The 27,128-nt window shown below is 36.5% G+C and overlaps 1 protein-coding gene across 6 annotated transcripts in view; it reads right to left on the bottom strand.

Moving 5' to 3' along the window:
* The window catches only part of WRN (WRN RecQ like helicase), a 149,859-nt gene that overhangs the window by 82,358 nt on the left and 40,373 nt on the right, over nt 1–27,128 (bottom strand). For 4 of the 6 annotated variants that reach the window (XM_042983152.1, XM_042983154.1, XM_042983153.1 and 1 more), the window contains 9 exons: nt 23,565–23,710; nt 21,972–22,120; nt 20,920–21,069; nt 18,841–18,910; nt 12,154–12,268; nt 7,879–8,302; nt 4,866–4,946; nt 1,889–2,018; nt 228–303 (listed from right to left, as the gene is read on the bottom strand). In XM_042983152.1, the coding sequence (XP_042839086.1) occupies nt 228–303; nt 1,889–2,018; nt 4,866–4,946; nt 7,879–8,302; nt 12,154–12,268; nt 18,841–18,910; nt 20,920–21,069; nt 21,972–22,120; nt 23,565–23,710 (1,341 nt within the window). Of the gene's footprint in view, nt 1–227; nt 304–1,888; nt 2,019–4,865; nt 4,947–7,878; nt 8,303–12,153; nt 12,269–18,840; nt 18,911–20,919; nt 21,088–21,971; nt 22,121–23,564; nt 23,711–27,128 lie in introns of those variants that run through there. The other 2 variants (XM_042983156.1, XM_042983157.1) reach the window with 2 other exon arrangements.

Genomic DNA, 27,128 nt, shown 5'->3' with positions numbered 1-27,128 from the left:
TCTAGGGTAAAGAAAACCATTTTCCTCTCTTACAAAAACAATTCGCAGATATGAATTTTATATAAATATTATTTTAAAATAACTTTGTAATCACAGGAAATACAGTGTGGAATATATAAACTACAGTGAAGTTGTGCTATTACTATTATACGGATGGACTATTTGCCATTTTTCCTTTGTGTAAAAAATTATGAATATGCAATTTAATTAGGAGAGATTATACTCACGGTTTAAAACTTGAATGGCCAAAGTACTTCTTGAGGAAATTAATTTGCATTTCATTAGGTCCTGGTAATGAAGGGTCTTAAAATAAAAGTAAAATGGCATTTACGTTAAAATACAAGTGATAGGGAATAAAAATTTTTATTTCATTGGCTTCTTTTAAAGAATTTGGTGAGGGGTGCGTGTGTGGCTCGGTCAGTTAGGCGTCTGACTTTGGCTCAGGTCATGATCTCACAGTTGAGTTTGAGCCATGCATCAGGCTCTGTGCTGACACAGCCTGGAGCCTGCTTTGGATTCTGTGTTTCTTCCTCACTCTCTACCCCTCCCCTGTGCGCTCGCTCTCTCTCTCTCTCTCTCTCTCTCTCTCTCAAAAAATGTTCTTTTTTTAAAGAATACAGTGATAAATAACAAAGATTACTGTTTCCTGTCTTTTAAATCCAACTAATTTGGCCCTCTGAATACTAGTCATGACTCCAGTTACACACTTTGATTATTACCTAATACCAAGGATTAGAACTGTGTTGTTCTACTACAAAGTGGTTCACATTTTGCCAACACTATAAGAAAACAATGTTTTGGAATTTGCTACAGTTCTAAAACCTAACATGCAGACCCAGCCACGGCAAGCAATATACCAATGCAAATGTCATAATACAACCAACCTTCAATTAATAGTAATCAGAAATTAAATGGTCACAAATAAAATCCAGAGATAAAATTAAATCTTATTTTAGTTACCACTCCACCAAATCTTTGGCCAAAATTTTAACTGCCTAGCACAATGGAGTTACATTAACTTTTACTCAACTGATTTTTATTTTCTATTCAGGTTGAACAGTTCATGAGTGGCCAAGAGCTAAGTATCAAGACCATTTACCTATAAACAAATGAAAACTTATTATTATACTTCTCAGCTTTAACAATTCCAAATAGAGAACTAAATTGATTTGAAGATACTATGCCTTGATTTAATACAAGAAAACAAACAGAACAACACTTTCTTTACCATCTTCATATACTTTCCACCTACAATATTTATGTTAATTTTCCTACATTATAACATTGATGAATCTAACTCTAGAGAGTGTTCTACTTCACGAGAAGACCCCATGGTTTGCCATAATGAATTCTGCTACTTAACGCTTGAATAACAAGAGGTCATTTCATGGATTCCTTATGATAGTTGGCATACACAGTATGAAAATTAGTCTGTTTTGCAGTCTGACATTGTGCCACTTGCTTTAAGTAATAAATTCCTGAATAACAGAAACTATATCTACGTCTTCAACGATAATGTTTAATATAAGTAATTAAGGATTCTTATTAATGATATCCTATTAATTTCTTGAATATAAAATATATTTCTTGAATAATATATAATATATATATATATTACAATGTGCGCCAAATAACACACACATCACATCACATCACATCACCATATGCGCCAAATAACACAACATTTCTATTATGACACTTTTGTTAAAAGTAAGAATTATGCTTTATAAAGACCAAAGCACTAAGGGACTTAATAACAAGTTTTTAGGACCTTATTAATTATATGCCACAAGATCCTTGGCTCCAAAGTGTTTAAAAACTGGACCCTAAATTAGAGTCAGCGGTAGGTATCAGAGGTGAGTCACTGCAAACATATTACAGCGCATACCTTCATCATCTCCTTCAATAGTTTCAAACTCATCTTCATCATCTTCAAAAGGAACATCCAGATTTCTGTCCATTTTTGTGCCTTTTGAATGAATTGAATCTGCCGTGCCACTATTTAGATTTTCTAAAGACTGGAAGTTTAAAAGAAACCTTAGAAGCAAAACCATTGACAGTGTCGTATCTTTTTCACCAAACACAAAAGGAGTATTATTAACAGAACCTACAATTTTGTTCAAAGCTAACAGATGTGCAACCACTCTCACAAAAGAACATGTGTGCTCTGGTTTAAATATGTACTCAAGAGTGGTTTGTAAGGCACAAGGCCAAAGATGGAATACTTCCAGCATAAACAGGGTTCATTAATAGCATATAATGAACTGCCTATGGGGAAAGTTACCAAAATTTGAATAAAATTTGAATTTAAAACTTTTCTTCTTGGGGGCGCCTGGTGGCTCAGTCCATTAAGCGTCCAACTTTGGCTCAGGTCATGATCTCACGGTCCGGGAGTTTGAGCCCCACTCCAGGCTCTGTGCTGACAGCTCAGAGCCTGGAGCCCGCTTCAGATCCTGTGTCTCCCTCTCTCTGACCCTCCCCCATTCATGTTCTGTCTCTGTCTCAAAAATAAATAAACATTAAAAAAAATTTTTTTTTTTTAACTTTTCTTCTTGGGGCGCCTGGGTGGCTCAGTTGGTTAAGCAAACAACTCTTGATTTCCGCCCTGGTCATGATCTCACGGTTTGTGGGATCCCAGGCTTCATACTTGGGATTCTCTCTCCCTCTCTCTCTCTCAAAATAAATAAATGAAGTTTAAAAAAAACTTTAAACTTTTTTTTCCTTTATCATATTTCAATGTTTTCAATTGCCAAGAGGTAAATGCAGGTTTGACTGTTATTTTATGAGTTTCTCCATATCATGTGTCAGCATAACATTTAAACAATAAACAAATAATAAATGTATTTTTTGTGAATTATGTGAATGTGTTTATGTGAATTGTGAAAACAACAATAAAATATTGTAATAATTTTAGGAAAGGAATATTACAAATGTGAAATAAAGCTATGCTTTATTTTGGCTTGACAATATTGGATTTTCTCCCCTAAATGTAGATTATCTATTTAAAGAATGTAGGATATTTCAAAATTGTTTCATCTATATGGGTTTTTTTTGTTGTTTTTTGTTTGTTTGTTTTTTACTGAGAAGTGACAGGAAGAATTGTTAAACCACAGTTCTCATTTTCTCTTTTTATTAAACCGTCCACTTAATATATTTGACTTCAATAGCTTTTTTTTAAATTTTTTTTTTTTTAACGTTTACTTATTTTTGAGACAGAGAGAGACAGAGCATGAACGGGGTAGGGTCAGAGAGAGGGAGACACAGAATCCGAAACAGGCTCCAGGCTCTGAGCTGTCAGCACAGAGCCCGATGCGGGGCTCGAACTCACGGACCGCGAGATCATGACCTGAGCCAAAGTCGGCCGCTTAACCGACTGAACCACCCAGGCGCCCCGTTTAATAGCTTTTTTAAAAGTGTATTCATTTCAGGCCTGGAAAAGAAAGAGTGATTCTGTTCCCGATTCTTCATTCAAGTCAACAAATACGCTTAGAAAAGCATTCTGAAAATAAAGTTCTCTCATATGTGCATCCAGATTGCCTTCTAAGAGGTTCAATATACAATGTAAGATTGTGGAAGTCTGCAAGTGTCCTCCAAATGCACTACTTGAACAGCATTCTACAGAGAAATGGTTAATCAATAAAGGAGTACGATTTAGTATTTACATTCTATTATTGCTATTAGCTAATATTTATTAAACACTTAAGAAATGTCAGGCTCTGTACTAAGCTCTTCACAAATGACACCTTAAATAATAGTTACAGCTGTTAACTGAGTACCAAAAAGACTAAGAAACTTGCCCAAAGTCACACAGCAAATAAATGGAGAAGCTGGGATTCGAACCCACATCTAAATTCAGAATCCAAAAAAAATTAAGTTAACTAATTAATTAATTCAGAATCCACATTCCCAGTCACTACCCACTACTCTGGCTCAAAACTAAAGAATCAGGACCCTAAACTCATTTCATTAAAAAGAAAAAAAATCACATCAACCTAAAGATGAGGAATAAAAGGTACACATTATGATGAGCTTGTGTGTTTTTCTTCATTTTCAATTAATTTGGATAAATTTAAGCTTTGCTTTCTTCTTGTCCATCCCTAGTTCATTCCTGACAAAGAAACTGGAGGTTGGGTGAAGTGATGGAAAACAGACTTATAAAATAGTATTTTCAACTGTGATAATAAGATAGGGGTAGATGAAACAACTTAAAACATTACAAAATTATATGTAATAACTATATCCATAGTAAATAAGACTTTTTCAAAGCAAGTGAAGAACAATACTGAATGTATAACAACAGAACTTCCAAATCAAAGGGGATACACATAGATGGGAAGAAAAAGAAACCTATTTCAATAGCAGAGGGCGAAACTGCTACCCATTTTCCAGGAAAAGATTTAAAAGAAGTGACCTGGGAGAAATATGTTTTCTAATATGTAAAAATTAGCATACTACTAAAACATTATAAAGATGTAAAGAAATATGAAATGGAAAACAAAATCTAGGGGCGCCTGGGTGGCTCAGTCGGTTACGTCTGACTTCAGCTCAGGTCATGATCTTGTGATCCGTGAGTTCGAGCCCCGCATCAGGCTCTGTGCTGACAGCTCAGAGCCTGGAACCTGCTTCTGATTCTGTGTCTCCCTCTCTCTCTGCCCCTTCCCCGCTCACGCTATCTCTCTGTCTCTCAATAATAAATAAATAAATGTTTAAAAAAATTAAAAAAAAAACAACAAAAACAAAATCTAATGATTATGTAATTGACAGTAATCACACTATGGGAGGACATTTAGAATTAGGTAATATTTTACTTAATTAAATTCCCTTTTTAAGGAACTGGAAGCAAATTTCCATAATTTCAAACATACCTTAATCATCTCTAGTTCTAAATCTTCATCACTTTCAATTACATAAGATAGATCCTCTTCATTATCCTTGGGAAATAAATCCTTTAAAAAAAATAGTATTTCAAACATTAATTTTCCAATGTAATTGACTCAATATCCTGTTTTCTACAAAATAAAGTTACTATACATGAGATATCTTTAGACAACTTTCTCTTCTTCTCCAGTAGATAAATTTATAATACATATTTATATGTTTATATGACACACAGATAGAAAAGGAGAGAGGGTGGTAAGGAAGAAGAGAAAGAGGGAGGAATAAATAGATGCAAAGAAACAAAGAACCAAAGAAAAGGAGAATGAAGGAAATATAACTGGAAAGATAGACAAGACAGACAGACTGACTTGAAATAAAACCCCCTACAAGCTAAAAGTGAGTACAAAGTGACAAGTTCGACAATGGTTAAACAATATCAAACTGTGTTTCCCCACTTGAGTACAAGAACCTTACAATGTTGAAAAATTCTATTATATTCCATTCCATTCCATTCCATTCCATTCCATTCCATTCCATTCTATTCTATTCTATTCCAGGAACAACAGGTGTTCTTTTATATCTACTGATTTTAGGAGCTCACAAAAAAGCTGCTATGACTGTAATAATACCTTTAGATTGATCACTTTTACAAACAGTACCTACATATTTGAAAAACAGTATCAGATGTTATTTATTCAGATATTGCAAAGGTTCAGATATGAGGAAACTTTACAATTTGGCAATCCCCAGGAAGCAAGGGTCCAACAGCATGGGAACCTGCACAAAAAAAATGTAGGACCCAAAAAAAGTCCAATCTTTAAATCGAAAGTAGGAAAAGGAAGTCTAGCCATAATTAACCTGTAAAAATTAAGCCTTCAAAAAGGATTTTAAAGTAAGTTTTATAGAAAGAGAAAAAAATTCTTTTACTATTATTTTACCCTTTAAAAAAATTTTTTTTCAACGTTTTTTATTTATTTTTGGGACAGAGAGAGACAGAGCATGAACGGGGGAGGGGCAGAGAGAGAGGGAGACACAGAATCGGAAACAGGCTCCAGGCTCCGAGCCATCAGCCCAGAGCCTGACGCGGGGCTCGAACTCACGGACCGCGAGATCGTGACCTGGCTGAAGTCGGACGCTCAACCGACTGCGCCATCCAGGCGCCCCTATTTTACCCTTTTAAATAGGGTCTTTAATGAATAAAGAAAAAAATTGCTAATGGTTATTACACAATAAGAATGGCAATAATTGGGGTAAAAGATGGCAGTGAGATCATTAAATTTTGATCATTCTATATCATTTTATGAAACCTATCATCTTAAAATGTATACCTAATAAGAAATTTCCAAAAGGTTAAAGGTTGATGTAGCCATTAGCAAAATATATTTCCTAAAAGGGGAATATGTTTTACAAGTGGTTGGGGTGAGAATAGCTTGAAAATCTTTTTTTACTTTTTTAATTTTTTTTTTTTTTTTTTTTTTTTTTTTTTTTGAGAGACAGCAAGCACGTGCGTGCACATGAAAAGGGCAGGGACAGAGGGAGAGGAAGAGAGAGAATCTTAAGCAGACTCCATGCCCAGCACAGAGTCTCACGCCAGGTTTGATCTCACAACCATGAGATCACAAGCTGTGCTGAAATCAAGAGTTGAACACTTAACCAACTGAGCCACCCAGGTGCCCCTTGAAAATCATTTTAAAATAAAACACATTAATATGTAGGTAGAAGTGATTACTAATATAGTTACCAAACAGAGAATTTCTCAAATACTAAGATTTTGATTGCCATTAGAAAACTGAAAAGGGAAATAACCTTATTATATGACTTTCAAATTTAATTTTAAAAACGTAAAACTTGGGGTGCCTGGGTGGCTCAGTCGGTTAAGTGTCCGACTTCGGCTCAGGTCACAATCTCGCAGTATGTGAGTTCGAGACCCGCGCTGGGCTCTGTGCTGACTGCTCAGAGCCTGGAGCCTGTTTCAGATTCTGTGTCTCCCTCTCTCTCTGACCCTCCCCCGTTCCTGCTCTGTCTCTCTCTGTCTCAAAAATAAACGTTAAAATAAATAAATAAATAAAAATAAATAAATAAATAAAAAATAAAAACGTAAAACTTCATTATTGCAAAATAAAATGTATAAAATTCTACCAAATATGGACATCATAGGTAATTTTCTAAACTAAGGAAAAACAAATGAGACAAAAGTATAGGCTATATGATGTCTGTTTTTATGGTTTGTCTTTACAATAAAAGAAACACAAAGATTTTTCTAATACAACCTCATTATTTCAAAAAATATCCTTAACTTAGCCAGGAGAAAAACATTACCTCACAAATTAAACTAATAAAATCAGAACATAATAAGAAATCTAAACATTAAATTGACAGAGAATATAGAAGTTTAACAATCTATTAAGAAAAAAACAGGTCAAGACTCTCTGGATGCCAGGAAAGGGTAGTGTCAGGCAAAAATATCAGTTTGTTAGAAACCCTCTTACAACAGCAAGTAAAGAAAATCTGTATAAGGAAATAAAACTACTTCCAAAGCAAATTTGGAAGAGTAAACACTAGTAGGTATATAGGAATTCCACAAAAAAAAAAAAAAAAAAAAAACACAAAAAACAAAAAAACCCAGAGTTATCTATTATATAAAAATCAGGAGAAATGCTAAAATAGCAAAGTACAATGAATGTGTACTGACACTTTAAAATCTTTTCATTGTAAGACCGTAAGTTGCTGCTTATTAGACTCAGTCAAAGCAGCAAACTAGAGCTCACGTGTCAAATTCAGCCCACTTTTTGTTTTTGTTAGTAAATTTTTACTTGAATGCAAACAAGCTCATTTGTTTACATTTGTCTATAGTTGCTCTCACATTAAATTGGCAGAACTGAACAGTTAGGAACCGTGTGGTCTGCAAAGCCTAAAATGTTCACTATCTGCCCTTTTACAGAAAAACATCAGCGAACCCCTAGTAGTGAATGACAATTGTTTTCTCTTTTTTTTTAGTACCTCAGGAGATTTGCAAGTAACATCACTAAGAACTTTTTCCTGAGCCTGCTGCTCCAAAATCTGTAGTTCATATTCTGTAATATCTAACGAGTGCAAACAAATTCTTTCTGTGTTCTCTCTCAACTTATTGTCTTCTTCTAATACATCTTCAAGCCCCTCTTCTCTTTGTTTTACTTCATTTCCAAGTACATTTTCCTCATCATGTTTAATTAAATCAAGTGCTGTGTCCCACGTCTCATCTTTAACTTTAGTAAAACTTTCATGTTCTCTAATTTGTTTCTGTTGTACTCCATCAGCAGTTGGATTTTCCAATGGTGATAAGTGAAAATTAGCACTGGGCCTCAGTTCAGTCTCAGTTGAACCAAATATCGTCTTCCTTAATGAATACAGATTTTCTGAAATATCATTTAATAGTGTAGAAATCCTAAAAAAAATTAAGAAAGGGTAATTCAACTTTAACTGTAATTATGAACACAAGTCATAATGCTTTTTAGTAAGTACAAGCTTTCTAGCCTGACCTTCACTTAAAAGACAAATTGATTTAAAATTATTCTTCATTCCCTAATAACCACTATATGCTTATGGCTGTGGGTTACTCTCTAGTACTGTAAGACACTTCTGTATTTAACTTGTACACGTACTAAGCATATATGCTAATATGCTTGTTGGCTTGTAGGCTTACTAGTGTCAGTAGCGTTTAGTCCCAAACTAATTATTTATGCCAGTTACACTTTTTGTGGCAATTAATTTAAATATAAGTCAAATCGATGATACATGACCACCAAAAAAAAATTTGTTTTAAGTTGAACATGCTGAAAGACTCAGCAAATTTCCTTTTTTATAAAAAAAGTTCTGATTAACTATAGTCAAAACAACCAAAAAAGTTTGGAGGAAAAATCTTAAAAACTCCTAGGACTCTGCATTCAGATTGTTTCAAGTGTCTTAAGTTTTCACTCCTAATTTTAAAGAAACTAAAACTAGAAATTGCAAATGATACAAAACGGGCATGAGTTAAAAAAGAAACTCCAAAGAGCAGTCCTATATTTAATGAAAAAGCCATGATAAATATAAAAAGACTGAGAAACAAATATATACTAATATGTTAAATTAAAAGAAAATTTTTATGATCCTACATTTTAACTAACTTTTTCAATTTGCTGATCAATTACTAGTCCCAACAGTAACACATAAGAGTGTTTATGTTATAATTCAAAAATGATGCTGTTTAGCATAGTCAATAATCACAAAACTAGAATATATTCTTTGGAATAAGAAAAAAACTTCCCATCAGTGGACAAATAAGAAAATATGGAGAGGCTGTATGTGAATAAATATGATATGAATTTTTTTTAAGTTTATTTATTTTGAGAGAGAGCATGAGCAGGGGAGAGACAGAGAGAAGGAGAGAGAGAGAATCCCAAGCAGACTCCACACCACCAGCATGGACCTGATGGGGGCTTGAACTCATGAACCAAGAGATCATGACCTGAGCTGAAACCAAGAGTTGGACACTTAACCAACTGACCCATCCAGGTGCCCCATGATAAGAAATTCTTAACTCGTTAATTATAGTTGCTAATAATAGCATTTTAACTAAGTGACTTTAAACATCTATTTATAACCAAACCTGCAAAGGAAAACCACTGCTAGAGTGTAAATTTTTTTTTAATGTTTATTTACTTTTGAGAGCGAGAGAGAGAGAGAAAGCAAGTGTGAGCAGAGGAGGGGCAGAGAGAAGGAGAGGGAAACACAAAATCCGAAGTAGGCTCCAGGCTCTGAGCTGTCAGCATAGAGCCCGACACAGGGCTCAAACTCACGAACCGTGAGATCATGACCTGAGCCAAAGTTGGATGCTTAACCAACCAAGTCACCCAGGATCCCTTAGCGTGTAAAATGAGACACACTATCTTGTCTGTTGGTAATAGGGTTTATTAAAACAATTTTTAGTTACTTCATAAAAGTGGAAGTTAGGGGGAGAAAAGAGAATATGATAAGCAAAGAGACATTTTTACTATTTAGTTAACAATTTTGTTTAGCTCTTCTAATTCTTCTGTATCGAAATTAATACTTAATAACATCTGACATGACTTTTAAAGTTTTATATTGATGATTCGAATAAAAATTTGATCATTTATGGGAATAAACTATCAAAAATGCTGAGTTGTTTCATGATTTTTTCCCATGCTAAAAATAGCACCAAAGTTGGGCTCAAGCTTAAGTTGACAAATCTACATCAATACAAACAAAATCAAAATTAAATTCAAAACCTAAAAACTCACTAATTCTAACATTCTAAAATTGTTCAAATCTTATGGAGAACAGTTAGCATTATACTTAGGTATTCAAATATAAGAACCACACATTAATAGTTTAGGAGAAACAGATATGTGACATCATTACATTGTTAAATGCATGGTAATGTTGTAACATATAAATACAGCAACAGTGACATACAGACTGACAAGACTGTAAGAGCTTATTTATTCTGTGCTAACATCAGAGGATGACATGCCTCACGTGAGGTAACTATTTAACAAATATCAAAGGCTATCTTCTTCAGTAAGGCATAATATACTTTTCCTTCTCTCTTGGAATTGTTATTATGCATATTAGTAGCCTACAGAAAACATCAGCACCCAAAAGAATGCCAAGGACAGGACAGCAACACAAGAGATGTATAATGAATTTAAATCAACAGCTAAGAAGTATTGTACAATCCAATACCTTCCAGGTTCACTGAAGCATAAAACTATCCCCTTCTCTAACACACCTCAATTGACTCTACTTTTAAAGTTCTCACTTCTAATTTTTATAGTTTTTTCCACTCTTTCACAGATTGCCACCTTTAACTTCCAGGTGTGGTCATGTGCACACCCTTCCTTATCCATGCCTGGTTTTCACTTTAACTGGATATCCAAGCTTATCAAACTGTATCTATAAACAAAAAGCAAATAGGTTCTGAATGGGTTTCATCCACTATGTACTTCAGTGAGTTTGAATTCATGCTTAGGGCATGTATTTTCGCATTCAGAGGCCTTTTTTGCTCCCCCTTGGTTCTAATGTGTAATTTGGTAAGTTAGGTATTATGCAGACTTCTCACAAAGAACCTGAAATAAGAAATTTAACTAGTCCTTGTTTGACACTGAAACTTGACAAGATCTTTCTTTACTAAAGATGAATCCAGTATTTCCTATTCTCAAGTTTTAAGAACACTTATATAGCTTTGTTATTACAAAGCAAAGCATTAATGAGACATAATCTACATTTAATAGACAGTCTAACTGCTGGAACAAAAATCTGGAATACGTGTAAATACCATGTAAACAGTGACTATTTTTCTTTCATGGAGGGAAAAATGTAAAATTGAATATGAAATGGCTCTACTGGTACCTGTCCCCATTTGACAGTCAGTCTTTCAGAAATTCTCAGTTACATAAAAACCACTAAAACAAACTAGGGGGAAAAAGGACTTTGAAAAAGATCTGATTCTCTGTATCATATTTTGAAATATCACAGTCAACATATATCACAAATCTCATCCCCCAAAAATACATGAACATTGCATTTTGTCAAAATCAGAATTCTATTTCAACAAACTGCTGACATTCGTACAAAGTATTTTTGCCTCAATATTGTATTACTACATTGTAATCATTCCATGTTCAAGAGTATTCCTGATTTTAGAGGAGTCATTCAGCAATTAAGGCTCCCGCAAGGCCTAGTCCCTGAAAGAGTCAGCTACAAGGCACCAGTAATCCAACCTCTATTAATCCAAATATCTCAAATTATCTAGGGCTTTAGCTATAAAATTACATTTAAAATCTGAATGCCTCTTGTTCTAACAGTGTCCTGATTAGGTAGAATTCCTATTTAATAATCAGATAAAAAAACCAGAAAAATGAAGCTACTAAATATAAAAAGTGTTTTTATTTATACATTTTAGGTGACCAAACTGTAAATATAATTAAATGAGAGATGCCCATAAACACAAGAAAAAGACAACATTGAATCTAAAATATTTTCCTTTCTGTGAACTTCGGAATTTTATTTTACTTTGTTTCATAAAACATCCTACAGAGCAGACAGAAAAGCCTTAAGCTTTTGATCTGCAATGTAACAACTGGAAAGGTATTTCTCAAATTTACACATCAGTCCGTGTATATTTCTATGAATCAAGCAAATTGCTATGACTCTACCTTAATGAAAAGTAATTCTTTATAAATAGGAATATACAGTAAGAACAAACACAATTGGTAAAAACAGGTAATATTTAACCTCTGTGGATCTTCCAATTTTTTCAAAGTGTCAGGAAGACGCTTAGCCAGATCCATCATATCCTCAGATACTGAAATCAGTTGTTTCTTCACATCACTAGATAGCATTTCTTCCTCTGGAAAAAAACAATCAACGTCACTTTTCAAACCACAAAGCAGGGCTCACGTTTTCCTTTTCTTTCTGTAAGTGAGTTCCAACAAAAGGACTTCCTTATCCTATCTCCACATCACCTTAGTCACTTTACGTCCCTTTCAAACTTTTACTAAAATTTTAAATAAATTTCAAATGATCTGTATTCATACATATTACAACCAGTGGTTATCAACCTAATCAGAAGACGGTGGAAATGAGAATCTGAACCCATCTACATTATTTCAAGATCGGAAATCAGCATAACATCACTTGGGCTGTTACTTACGAAAAATAGTTTGGTAAACATAACCTTGGCCAACAGCCATTCCTCACTTCCCTAGTTATTAGGACCAAAATAAAATACAAGCCTTTCCAATCAGCAATCATCTTCCAAACCCTCAGCTTCATTCTGTCTGGTGCATCGTTCCCCATCCACACCACACCTGCCCTCCTTTCCAAGCCCTTCCCCTGCTTAGAATTTCTTACACTTCCTCACCGTCTTCTCTTGTCCTTCAAAAGTCCAGCTCCTCTGAGGCATGTGACATGGGATTATACCATCTGCTAGTCCTGCTTGCTGCACCTTGTAACCTCAAAATCACAACCTTTCATTCACTGAAGGTTTTACTGCCTGGCTCACTGTCTTTCCCTTTACTACGACTCCTGTGGTCATTCCTAGTGATTTTACCACTCACAGATGCTCCGCCTAAAAGGGTGGCCTTCTCAGTGCTTTGATCCTTCCGTTTCCAACAATCTTTTCCTCAGCTGACCTCAGCCACCTATTCCTATAGTCATTTGACCTTATAATTGCCAATAAAGTCACTACTTCCAAACTTTAATTGTAAGCATTCCACCCTCCAAACACCAGCATGCTGGCTTTCTTTCTAAAATGCCTTCCTCAATATAACAGTTCTTTCACACTTTCAGAACGAAAATTTCCTTACACACCTATCCTTCCCACATCCACTCCCCACCATGTCTTTTTTTCCTTTCTTACCCATTTTCTAGTAATCATTCCCCTGTTTGGACTCTCCCCTCTTTTGCTCCTTCCTCCCTCCATGGTACTTATGTAGGAAAGCTCGTACCCTAATTAAAACCAGCTTTTTTTAACCTACTGGATGCCTATACTCAAAGAGTTTAATATAATGAAAATAAAACCCAGCCATGATGACTCAGCTTGCTTTAAATTCTTAACACAGATCTCCACTGAAGTAATGACTGTTAATTATTCTACATTTCCCACTCTCCCACTATCACGATGACCATTTCATACCTCTTTCTTTCTCTCCAAGCCTCCAACACCTGCTTGCCCCTCCTTTCATTCGGGGAACAACTTCACCTCTCACTACGCTAAGAAAATGCAAAAAGAAAACTATCTCATCTGCCCACCCCCAATCTGCTAATGAGTCTGCATTCATAGAACTTCTCTCATTTACAGCAAAATTCCATGAAAGTGTTGTCCATACGCACTGTCTCAAACCTTCTACTCCCATTTTCTCTTAATCTGTCTCCAACCAAGCCTTCACCCCCACCCATGCAGCACAGCTGCTTTGGGAAAGGTTACCCACGGTCCCCACACTGTCAAATCTAATTGTTGGGTCTAGTTCCACATCTCCCCCAAATACTCAGAGGTATTTAAAACAGCTGATAATTTCTTCTTCCTTATAAACATATTCCTCACTTGCCTTCCGAACACTACACCTGTTTCCCTCTGTCCTTCACTGCTGCCCCTTCTCAGGTCCTCTTTGCTGCACTCTCCTCCTCTTCCTGATCTCTAAATGTGGGTGTGCCCCTGACATCAATACTTGGGCTTTCTCTCTATTCACTCTCTATTTCATCTCATCTTGTTTCACTGCTTTATTTATTTTTTAATGTTTTTATTTATTTTTGAGACAGAGCATGAGCAGGGAAGGGGCAGAGAGAGGGGGAGACACAGAATCCGAAGCAGGCTCCAAGTTGTCAGCACAGAGCCTGACACGGGGCTCGAACTCACAGAGTGTGAGCTCATGACCTGAGCTGAAGTTGAAGGCTTAACTGACTGAGCCACCCAGGCACTCCTCGTTGCACTGCTTTAACTACCATCTGTACCTTGATGATTCCCAAAGTCATATCTCCAACCTCACCCTTCCCCCTGAACTCGAGTCACACTTCCAAGTACAATGTTCTTGGGTATCAATAAGCATCTAAAATGTAGCATATCCAAAACCGTAACCTGGATTTTTCTCGCCCAAGCTCATTCTTCCTATGACCTTCCTATCATAACTGATCCTTCCATTCACTCAGCTGATCCAACCAAAATATCTTAATTGTCCTCTCAGTCTCTACAATTCACCCCTTACAGAGAATTCATCGGCAAATCCTTCACAATATATACCTTCAAAACATATACACAACCTACCACTTCCCACTATCTCTACTGCTACCAGCCTAACCCAAACAATTAATTGTCATCTCTTGCTGGGACTATTATAGTAGCCTAATAGACTTCCCTACCTAATCACTTGCCCTCTTACAGCAGCCAAAAAAAAAAAAAAAAAAAAGAAAGAAAGAAAGAAAAAAAAAAATCCTTTTAAATTAAAATTTAAGCATATCATTCTCCTGTCCCAAATCCTCTTGGGTTTCCCATCATTCTACTTTGTATTTACCTTAATAAAATATGCATTCATCACCTATAAGGACCTAAATGATCTGGCCCAAGCTACTTTTCTAGCCTCACTTTCTACCACTCTCACCCTTACGCATTTTGCTACAGTTATCCTCATTGGTCCTTTTTTTTTTTTTTTTTTTTGAGAGAGAGAGAGAGGGTGCAAGTAAGTGAGGAGCAGAGAGACAAAAAGAGAGAGAGGGAGAATCTCATGAGGGGCAGAGAGAGAGAGAGAAGCGGGCCTCACCCAGGGCTAGTGTTTTACCCAAAGCAGGGCTCACATTCACCTGAAGCGGGGCACAAGCTCACCCGAAGCAGGGCTCAAGCTCACGGGATGTGGAACTTGAACTCACAAACTGTGAGATCAGGACCTGAGCCAAACTCAGATGCTTAACGACAACATATACTTGTTGCTCCTTAAATAAGGCAAGCAATCACCCTCAGACACTCAGCTCTTCCTCCGAAGACTGCTACATTCTTCCCTCAGATATCCACATGGCTCATTCCCTCATTTCTGTGAAATGAAGTGAAGCACTTGTCTCCTGTGTTCAATGCATTTTCCCACCAACCGAAACTATACCTGACCCATGATAAACACCCATCAAATATGTGATATGAATGAATATCCCCTTTCCAAACCAGTCTAAAAAAAAGTTGTTTACACATGCTTTCTCATGTTTCTTAGCTCTAATAAGTCCTCTATCATGTTCATATGATTTCCATTCACATCATTCTGCTCATGCTATGGTTTAGCACTTCCTTGTTACCAAAGCCTGGGGACCCTTTTCTGTTTTAGTAGCACAATGCACAAATAACCACTCTCTCCCTGGAATACTCTTTTGTCACTCAGTACACCAAAGCTGTTGGAGTATAAAGGTTACAAACAACTAACACGTTGCCAAAACTAGTGATTAATTCTAAGTCCTCAGTTTCTCAAACTCTCAGCAGAACGTACTGAGAGATAGCTCCTCCTACTTAAAACATGCTCTTCACTTGGCTTTCTGCACATCAAACCTCCTAATTTTCTTCTCTGCCTATGGCAACTCCTTTGCTGTCCACCCCCCATCATGCAAACATTAAATACTAAGAGTTCCTCAAAATTCTTAGTCCCAGTCCTCTTAACTCTCAATTCTTTTTTTTTTTTTTTTTTTTTTGTTTATTCATTTTTGAAAGAGAGAGACAGAGCACAAGCAGGGGTGGGGTGGAGAGAGAGGGGGACACAGAATCTGGAGCAGGTTCCAGGCTCTGAGCTGTCAGCACAGAGCCCAACGTGGGGCTCAAACTCACGAACCATGAGATCATGACCTGAGCCAAAGTCGGACGCTCAACCGACTGAGCCACCCCCAGGGGCCCCTTTAACTCTCAATTCTTTATCTCTAACTAAAACCATCCTCTGAGATACAGCCTGGATATCTAAGTGCCGCCTGGCCACCCACACCTGCTATCTCACAGCCATCCTCCCTTTAAGACATCTAAAATCAGCTGTTTGACTCCTCAGCTCCAAATCTTGCTCCTTCTCTTCAATGGGTTTCATCCCTGTTGCTCATGCCAACAACATAGGAATGATCCTTGATACATGGCTCTCATCATCACACCAAATTCTGCTGATTCTACTGCTCTATTCAATGTATTTTTATCTATCTCCTTCTCTCCATCCTCAATACAACCATCCAAGCCAGGCCACCACCCCCTCTCCCTTGGATTGCTCTTGCAGCCTCCTAACAAGTTTTCCCACTATGGCCCTTGCCCTCCCACAATTCATTTTCGACTCTACAGCCCAAGTTATTCTTTTTTTTTTTAATGTTATTCATGTCACTCCTCTGTTTAAAACTCTAATTCTTAGGAGGAAATGTAATCTCCTAATGTAAACATGGCCTATCTGCTTCCTCTTCATCCCTCACTCGTCATACTCAACAGTTCACCATAGTGAACTAGTTTCAGTTGCCTAAAGATACTATGATCTCTTTCTGTACCTGCTATTCCCTGTGCCTGTGACACTTTTCCTCTACTCTTCAGCTACCTAACTCCTGTTCCTATTTCAGGGTGTACATGAAACATCACTCTCTGCAGGAAACCCTGCAATACTTCCACATATGCATTGGACGACTCTCCTAGGTGCTAACCAAAGTGCCTTGTTTTCCCACATCCTAAGACTCCTCTCCCTATACTGCAACCGCCTTTTTTTGTTCATCTCTAGAGCCCCTAAGAAATGTAGGTCTCCCTGTCAGGAAGCAGATCATAACTGTCTTATTCACTACTATAACTCCGCATCATAAAGTGGTCAACAATTTTTAATGAATGAATAAGTGCATTTTTACCTGCTATATCATTTAGTGTTTATTAGCTACCATCCTGGGATAAATGACTATTTTAACAGTGAGAAACAATGTGCAAATATCCTTTTGTTTTCTGATGTTATAATCCACTGTAATTCTTTAAAAAAGAAGAAAAAATACCATCTTACAACCAAAAGTGGTCATTTGAAAATATCATCTATAAATACACCAAGGAAATTAAAGGACAATGAGGCTGGTATAACTCTGGCTTCATAATAGGAAGCCAGTGAGGGAGAAAAAAATAAAGAGTAGTAATCTTCATTACAATTCACTAGGATCCTAGTCAAAGTATTTCACCTTATATGTCACAATACACACACACACATATAATACAATAAAGAATAAAAGTGAGAGTCAAAGAATGCAGTATTGCAATGACAGGTACACAGATACCAGGACTTCTAGTGGCAATTTATACGTTACTTAATAATAAATATCTTACACATCTCTTGGAAACATTTTAATTGGGGACAAAATTACAAGCATAACCTAGAAGTAATTCTACAAACCACAAACTCAAAAAACCATGAATCCCCTCTGTTGCATTTAATTCTGTTATGATTTAAATAAATTCTATATTATTCTCCAGATCAGCTTCAAAAACGTATCATGTGCTCAGTTAATCAAGATAATTTCTAGCCACAGTACCTTTGGCTATAGAGAGTCAGCAAGCATTCATTAGAAGTGGCTTTCCAGGGAAAGAAAGAAAGCATAAGGAGACTTCTACCTTAATAGGTGAAGAAGGAGGGTCTACCACAGAGGATATGGATCCCTTCTCAATGGCACGTATAAAGGGTACAATATAATTTTAAGTGAGATCATGCCATATCTTTGAGCTTATTTAACAAAATCACTATTTTAATTAACATCTTAAACACAACTGTTTTCTATCTCCAAAGAAGCTACAAGAATAGGAATAACAGCTCTATACAAATCAATATAGGTGCATGGAATATTCTGTCCCTCTTAGTGCTCACAAGTATTCTATGCTTGTGATAGATATTTAGCTATCATCTACATTTCAAACATGGGGAACCATGTACATCTCAAGTTCACATGGCACAGATTCCCCTTTGGCTTTTGTGACATGGAAGCCCACGTTCTTCCACTATCCATGTAAGTCTGTTATCACTGACCTATCAAGACAGCTAAGAAAAGCACTGAAGTTGAACAAAGTAGTCATTCTTTCTGGAGAAAAACAGTGGTTATCCTACCCTAGAGAAAATTTAGAAATTTAAACCAGGACACTATGAAGTAACTGGTACACTTCAAATATTTATAGCAAGGATGTACATCATCTCCAGCCTGGGAGATAACTGGCTGTATCACTGATATTATCAAAGCCACAAAGCCCCAGCTGAAGAAGCCTAATGAAGTGCAATGTGACAAAGTAGTAAATGCCTGAAACTCTAATCTCTGGCCAGACAGATCTCACACCCTAATATCAGCATGGCTCAGACACTCAAGAGGCTGTAACAATACTAAATAGATTGCACACGTGTGAATATTGACTTTTTGGAGATAAACCTCACAAAAGAGCACATTCAAATTTTCTTTTATTTTTAGATCATCACATACCTTTTTTTATAGCAAACATTTGCACAGCATCACTTAAATTCTCTAATTTTCGATAAATGATGAGACCAGCCTACAAAAAAAAAAAAAAAGAACAAAAACAAAACAAAACAGAGAAGTTATTTTTGCTAAAACTAACCAAAATGAATGAGGTGCCTGGGCGGCTCAGTCAGTTAAGTGTCTGAGTTCAGCTCAGGTCATGATCTCATGATTCGTGAGTTTGAGCCCCATGTCAGGTTCTATGCTGACTGCTCAGAGCCCGGAGCCTGTTTCAGATTCTTTGTCTCCCTCTCTCTCTGCCACATCCCCACTTGTGCTCTGTCTTTCTCTGTCTCTCAAAAAATGAATAAACGTTAAAAAATTTTTTTTAGAAAATGAAGCTATATGTCCCATCTTTAGAAAAATCCAAAGTAGTGACTCACAAAGCACCCAAAAGGCTGCATTCAACTTATTATGTTACACAAAGATCTATGCCTTCATTAAATCACCTTACTGATTATGAGAACAAAGAAAGCAAGTGACTTGTGCCTTAAAATAAACGTTCAAAGTTTTTACTTTTTAGCATTCAATATTACAAGGAGTTATCCAAATCAAATAACTTATAAGTAGACTCCAACAAAATACAAACAAGTAAGAAAAATCTACTTTGACAACACATATCCACTTCCCCATATCTCACTAAATCAGCTGAGAATGTCGACATATGAACAGCCCTCCCTCAAGGCACTGTTAAGAGGAACAACAAACTCACACTGAATTATCATGAATAAAAATGCTACAGAACTTGCACGATTTCTCAAGTTTTACAATTTTTTTTTTTTTTAACAGAACATAAAGGGGAATGCCTGGGTGGCTCAGCCAGTTGAGCATCTGACTTCAGCTCAAGTCACTCTCTCTCAAAAAAAAAAAAAAAAAAAAAAAACCCACTTTATTAACAGAACATAAAGGAAAATTACCACCCTATTTCCTGAAAAAAACTGAATTTTTTGTTTATAAAAAAATGGTGGCTCCATGCCTAAAAACGGATGCAAAAAGGAAAACAACAATATATTCATCTACAAATAAATGTATAAATTAGGGAATAAGAAATCCACTGTGACATAAGATATATTTCTTGAAAAAACAAAAACAAAAAACAAATAATGCTATAAAGATAAGTCCAAATTTCATGATGTACAAATATGTAAATATGAAAATACATCTGACAGCAGTGGAAAGCTAAATTTGGAGGCAATTTTCTTAAATTTTTAGCATGTTTTAAATATAAATATAAGAAATAAGGCCAGTTTCAGTATAGAAACTAGAATTATTTTTATTCTGAAGCTGCTTATAAATCAAATACATCATCAATACCATTTGTTGTTTACTCAGCCTGGGCTTATTACTATTCCATGTTTTCAGAGAGATTACATTTTTTACATACAAACTGCACATTATTTTGGCTTCATGACAATTAATGCCAACCTGATTTAAAATATTTGAGTTGCGGGCCACCTGGGCGGCTCAGTCGTTGAAGCGTCCAACTTCAGCTCAGGTCATGATCTCGTGGTCCGTGAGTTTTTTTTTTTATTTAAAAAAAAAATTTTTTTTTTTTAACATTTATTTATTTTTGAGACAGAGAGAGAGAGAGAGAGAGAGAGAGCGAGCATGAACAGGGGAGGGTCAGAGACAGAGGGAGACACAGAATCTGAAACAGGCTCCAGGCTCTGAGCTGTCAGCACAGAGCCCAACACGGGGCTCGAACCCACGGACTGCGAGATCATGACCTGAGCCGAAGTCGGCCGCTTAACCGACTGAGCCACCCAGGCGCCCCTCGCGGTCCGTGAGTTTGAGCCCTGCATCAGGCTCTGTGCTGACATCTCAGAGCCGGGAGCCCACTTCAGAATCTATGTCCCCCCTCTCTCTCTGCCCCTCCCCTGCTCGTGCTCTGTCTCACTCTCTCAAAAATAAATAAATGTTAAAAAAATTAAAAAATAAAATAAAATATTTGAGTTTGTGCAACTGTTACAACAAAATTTTTCTACGGTGATTTGTTATAAAGTTTAAAAAATACATCATAGTCTAAAGAACTTTGGTACATACATACGCATCAGTGGCTGCATACAGTTTCTGATCTTCAGTCAGAGGAAAATCACTCCAGTTGCTACAGCAGATAGACCTGTCTTTCAGAAGCTGTTTGCCGAAGAGGTGTTTAACCAAACCATTGAGGCTCCAGGTCTCTTTACATTTCAGCTAGAAGTAATGAAAGATCAACACGCAAAAAATTATTTTATTTCCATTTTCAGGTACTCCTAGATACCACCAACTGACGAAGTCACAAATAAAATTGGAAACATTATACTAAAATATACAGTATATTTATATATAGTATATATACATTATATATATATAGTATATTTAGCAGAGATAGTCCTTGATAAACTTACCATCATTAAAAACCTCATTTGCAGTCCATATTATATGAATTTAACTCTGGAATTTCCCTAATGTAGGTATTAAAATTCTTGGACTATAATGGAAAAAAGTTAGATAGGTTGATAGGCTTTCTACCTAGTCCAATGAATACTTGGCCAAACATGAGAATTCAACCTAATGACTACATTAATAAAATAAGTTAAATAAGAGTGATGGAATTGATGGCCAAACTTCCACTAAGCATCATTCCACAAGAGCTACATTATGCTTTCCCTTAAAAAAAATTATTGGTATAAATGGATCAATGAGAAAAACTTACAATACTTAAATTTGCAAATATATGAAACAAAGTCAAAGAGCACTAAATGCGGGGGGGGGGGGGAGGGCGGGGGTGGAATCAGCTTAAAGCAACTTTGCTAAGGTAACGGGTTAGAACTAAAGGTTTTCATTATGGAATACTCATTTGTGACTTCTTTACTGTTATACTAACATACGGCTTAAATTATTTTTTTCAAAATATCTAACATTCAGATAGACAGGACATTTTGTGAAACACAAATTTATCTTCTTTATGAAAATAATATATGTATTACATCTACCCATTTTTTTATTTAAATTCCAGTTAGTTAACATACAGTGTAATATTAGTTTCAGGTGTATAATATGGTGAATCAACACTTAACACCCAGGCTCATCAAAAGTGCATGCCTTATGCTTACCTTGTCATTAGCAACATCTGTCAGCTCCACAAAACTCTTCAATTTGATGTCAAAGTCCTTTAGAAGTTTCCACTGATCTCCTTGGATTCCTACACCTGCTTTTTTAATTGCTTCATTTTCAAGCAACATTTTTAATCCCTGAGGAAAAACTGTAACATTTTATTATTATTTCCATAGGTCCTTTCAAGTATTATTGATTTCTTTCCTACTTCTTACACACTCTATGTTTATATTTAAATTTATATTTATGTTAAGCTTAAATTCAGAAGCACATTCATCTGGAGTATTTCCTTTCTTACCTAAAGCAAAGTCCTGACAAATAACAAAAACAACTAGTTTGAATGTTTCCTCTGCTAACACTAACAGTATATTCCAGATCATTTAGCCTCTCTAAATTTCAGTTCTCTATTATTTAAAACAGGAATAATATCAATGCCTGACGGGAATGTTGTAAACATTAAATAAAAGAGGGATATGAGGGGCGTCTGGGTTGCTCAGTTGGCTAAGCATCTGACTCTTGATCTGGGCTCAGATCATGATCTCATGTTTCTCATATACTGATAGCACAGAGCCTGTTCGGGATTCTCTCTCCCCCCCACCCCTGCCCCTCCCCTGCTTGTGCTCTCTCTCAAAATAAATCTTTAAAAAAAAAAAAAAAAAATAGGGATATGAATGAGACAGGTGGAAAATGAATACTTCAATAAATTTTAAGTTAAAAAATAAAAATAAAAGTAAATGATAAAATAAAAATAAATAAGAAAATAATAATAATAATTAATTAATTAATTAAAAAGGGTGACTGCCTGGGTGGTTCAGTCAGTTAAGCTTCCAACTTTTGATTTCAGCTCAGGTCATGATCTCATGGTCATGAGTTCAAGCCCTGCATCAGGCTCCACATTGGAGCTCCATGCTGGGAGTGGAACCTAGTTAAGAAAATAAAATAGGAGTGCCTGGGTGGCTCGGTCAGTTAGGCGTCCACCTTCGGCTCAGGTCATGATCTCACAGTTCATGAGTTTGAGTCCCGCATTGGGCTCTGTGCTGACAGCTGAGAGCCTGGAGCCTGCTTCAGATTCTGTGTCTCCCTCTCTCTCTGCCCCTCCTCTGTCACTCTGTCTCTGTCTCAAAAATAAATTTAAAGGGGCGCCTGGGTGGCTCAGTCGGTTGAGTGGCCGACTTCGGCTCAGGTCATGATCTCACGGTCAGTGGGTTCGAGCCCACGTCGGGCTCTGTGCTGACAGCTCAGAGCCTGGAGCCTGTTTCAGATTCTGTGTCCCCCTCTCTCTGACCCTCCCCCGTTCATGCTCTGTCTCTCTCTGTCTCAAAAATAAATAAACGTTAAAAAAAAAATTTTTTTTAATAAATAAATAAATTTAAAAAAACAAAAATAAATATTTAAAGAAATAAAGGAGTAAATGAATGAATGAATATGAAGCAATGAAAGAAGCAGCAGCTAATTCAAAAGCTTAATTTTATAGGGATAAAGTTGACATAATACAACTATCAACCATATAAAGTTTAAAAAATACAAAGTTTATATTAAAAAATATAAAGTTTAAAAAGTTAAAAAACGAAACAAAGAAAAGAGATACCAACCTGCCATAGAAGAAATATGAAACAAGTAACATTTGCTCTCTGACACACATAACTGAATCAGTGCAACTCTGCCCTGCTTCCCTGGAGTGTATACTGGTGGCCATTCCATGTCAAATCCTACCACATCTCCAAAAGACAGACTCATGCTAAAGGGGGAAAAATAGTATAAATTAAATACATTAAAATTTTAACTTCTGCATTCAAAAAAATTAAAACACAAACCACATATGGTAGAAGATATCTATAATACAAATAACTGATAATGAATAGCCAGAAAATCTTAAAAATTCCTCGAAAAGTCCCTAAGAAAAAGATAATACAGTAAAATAAAGAAAATGAAATATATGAACAGGCAATTCCCAAAAGAAAATCCAAATGGCCAATAAATCCAAGTAAATAATGTGAAGACACAAAAACTCACTCAAAATCAGATGCAAATTTATCAATACAATTTCATAAATACATGACTGGCAATAATTCAAGCCTCACAATATCAAATAAAGAAAGATATCTACCAGTGGGACCGTTCATATACTGGTGAACGTTAAATTAGTAAAATCCTCTTAGTTGAAGATGTACAAACACTGTTACCTGCAAGTTTTTCTCATAAATGTATCAAACTCTCATATGTGCACAACCAGACAGATGTTTAAGAATGTTCATTGCAGGTGTGCCTGGGTGGCTCAGATGGTTAAGTGTCTGACTTTGGCTCAGGTCAAGACATCACAGTCAGGACATCAAGTGCCCACAAGTGCAGTGCAACATCTTCACTGGATGTGGAGCCTGCTTAAGATTCTCTCCTTCTCCCTCTGCCCCACCCCGCCTTACGCACACTCACGTGCACACGCTCTCTCTCTCTCTAAAAAAAAAAAAAAAAAGTATAGATATAACAGAAAACATGTAACATATGACAGAATGCTAAACACTAACTAAACTCATGATAGAAGTTATCTCAGGGGGCTGTGGAGGGGAGAATCATGAAGGACATACCTGGGGCTTCAGCTGTATTTTATTGTAACATTTCTTAGTAGAGATTTGAAAAAAAAAAACAGATATTAAGATTTGCTAAAGCTATGTGGGAGGAATATGGGGTTTGTTATATTATTTTCCATTACTGTTTATATTTGCCCTTTTTACAATTTTTAACAATTAAAAATGTACATAACAAAAAAAATCTCAAATTTTGCTTTGGGACAAGATGGAGTACCAGGGATCAGACATATGTTTCCTCTATGAACAAACAGAAAATTGGACAAAATAGGTAAACAATAGTTTTCAGACACTGAACAACAGGCAGTAAAGGACTCTGCTCTCTGAGGGAAGGGAAACAATGGGGGGGAGCCCCACTGTTGCCCTTGTTTTCTATGTGGAACACTTTCCAGACAACAGAACAGGAAGGAGAATCCAGCGCAGAGCACTGAGTCAGGGAGACAGAGTCCAGAGCCAAAGACACAGAGGACCTGGAAGCTGTGGGTGGTTTCTGGAGAAAAGGGAGCTAGGTAAGAAAGAAACTGAACAAAGAACAACCAGGGAATCATCAGATGAACAATTCCTAGTGCTTACCATACTGGAAAGAGGCACTAAAGTTCTGAAAAATCACAGCAGAGATTCCTGTTGATCACCTGGGGCAGTCAGCAAAAAGGCCAGACTGGTCACACATTATAGTGCTAAATTATTCCCAGAGTAAAGACTTCCAAAGACCTGCCCTAACAAAGCTTAAAACTAAAGGCTCAGGGCATCCAGCCAGGTGGCTCAGTCGGCTGAACATCCGACTCTGGCTCAGGTCATGATCTTAGTTCCTGAGTTCGAGCCCCACATCGGGCTCATTGCTGTCAGCATGTCAGTGCAGAACCTGCTTTAGATCCTTTGTCCTCCTGTCTCTGTCCCTCCCCCACTTGTGCTCTCCCAAAAAGAAATTTAAAAAAATAAAATATAAATAATGAAATAAATAAGTCTCAAAAGGTAAAAGCTGGTCTTCAGGTAACTTAACTGTTTTAACAGAGCAAAGCTCCTTTCTTTGAAAAAAAGCAAATCCAACATTCAACAGGGTAAAATCACAATGTCCAATCAAAATTGCCAGCCATTAGGATAAAACAGGAAGATGTGACCCCTAACCAGGATAAAAATCATTTCATAAAAAAATAAAATAACTGAAATAATTGAATTAACACGTAAGCACACTAAAACAAGCATTATAAATATGCTGAATATGTTCAAATATTTAAAAGAAAACATGAATATGATGAGAGCCAAAATGGAAAATATTTTTAAAAAGAAACAAAACTAACTTCTAGAGATGAAAATATAATAAAATGAAAAATTTACAGGATGGGATGATAGACACTACAAAAGGAAAAAAAGCAAAATTGCAGACGTAGCAGAAGGAACTATTCAAACTGAAGCACAGAGATAAAAAGAATTAAGGAAACAATGAAAGACTGAAAGGGAAGAGAGCTACACGACCAGTGACACAGGATTAAGCAATCCAACCTATGTGTATAGAGGCTGCCAGAAGGAGAAGAGAGTACAGGATGGGAACAACAACAAAAATCTAAAGTAATGTTTTAAATTTGATGAAACTATAAAGCCACACATCCAAAAAGCTCAATGAAACCCCAAGCAGGATTAAGACAAACTGCACTACAGAAAGGCATATCATAATCTAATTTTTTTAATGTTTATTTATTTTTGAGGGAGAGAGAGAGACAGGGCACGAACTGGGGAGGAGCACAGAGAGAGGGAGACACAGAATCCGAAGCAGGGTCCAGGCTCCAAGCTGTCAGCACAGAGCCCGACGCGGGGCTCAAACTCACAGACAGTGAGATCATGACCTGAGCCGAAGCCGGACACTCAGCTGACTGAGCCACCTAGGCGCCCCTGGCACATCATAATCTAATGGTAGAAAACCTGTGATAGCAAAAATCTTTAAGGTGGCCAGTAGAGGCTAAAAACAAACCTGCCGGTCTTTCCTAACACACACAGAATTTATCAGAACTACATTCCTCAAATCCCTTATGCTTACTGCCTTCAGATATGACATGTTATAGCACTGTTAAGATGGTGGAGTTAATATACAATCGTAAATGACAAATTGTACTTTCTCTGTGAGACAAATTTTGTTCTATATAATGAGACCAAAAAGTGGCCAATTAACTGTATGCAGTAGGAGTGAGGACACCTGAATACTATTTCTAGAATTCATCTACCACCAGGAGATAATAATAAATAGCTTAACTCTGCTTCTTTTAACCACTGCAATGTATAACAGTTAAAAAAAAAAAAAGTGTAACAACTTCAAAGAAGATCTGAATGAATTCTCTACTACTTCCCCTTATAAAATGCTTCAAGTGCCTTACATTGTATTAATGCAGAGTCCTAATTTAACAAGTCAATTTTTAAAAATACTAACAGTCCGGGGTCACCTGGGTGCTCAGTCAGCTAAGTGTCCGACTCTTGGTTTTGGCTCAGGTCATCCATTATCTCACCATTTGTGAGTTCAAGGCCCACACTGGACTCCGCACTGACAAAGCCTGCTTGGGATTCTTGCTCTCCCTCTCTCTCTGT

The sequence above is a fragment of the Panthera tigris genome, chromosome B1 (assembly GCF_018350195.1).
Source record: "Panthera tigris isolate Pti1 chromosome B1, P.tigris_Pti1_mat1.1, whole genome shotgun sequence".
Taxonomy (NCBI): Eukaryota; Metazoa; Chordata; class Mammalia; order Carnivora; family Felidae; genus Panthera; species Panthera tigris.
The sequence above is the reverse complement of the archived record's forward strand: the minus strand, read 5'-3'. Positions and strand labels throughout refer to the sequence as shown.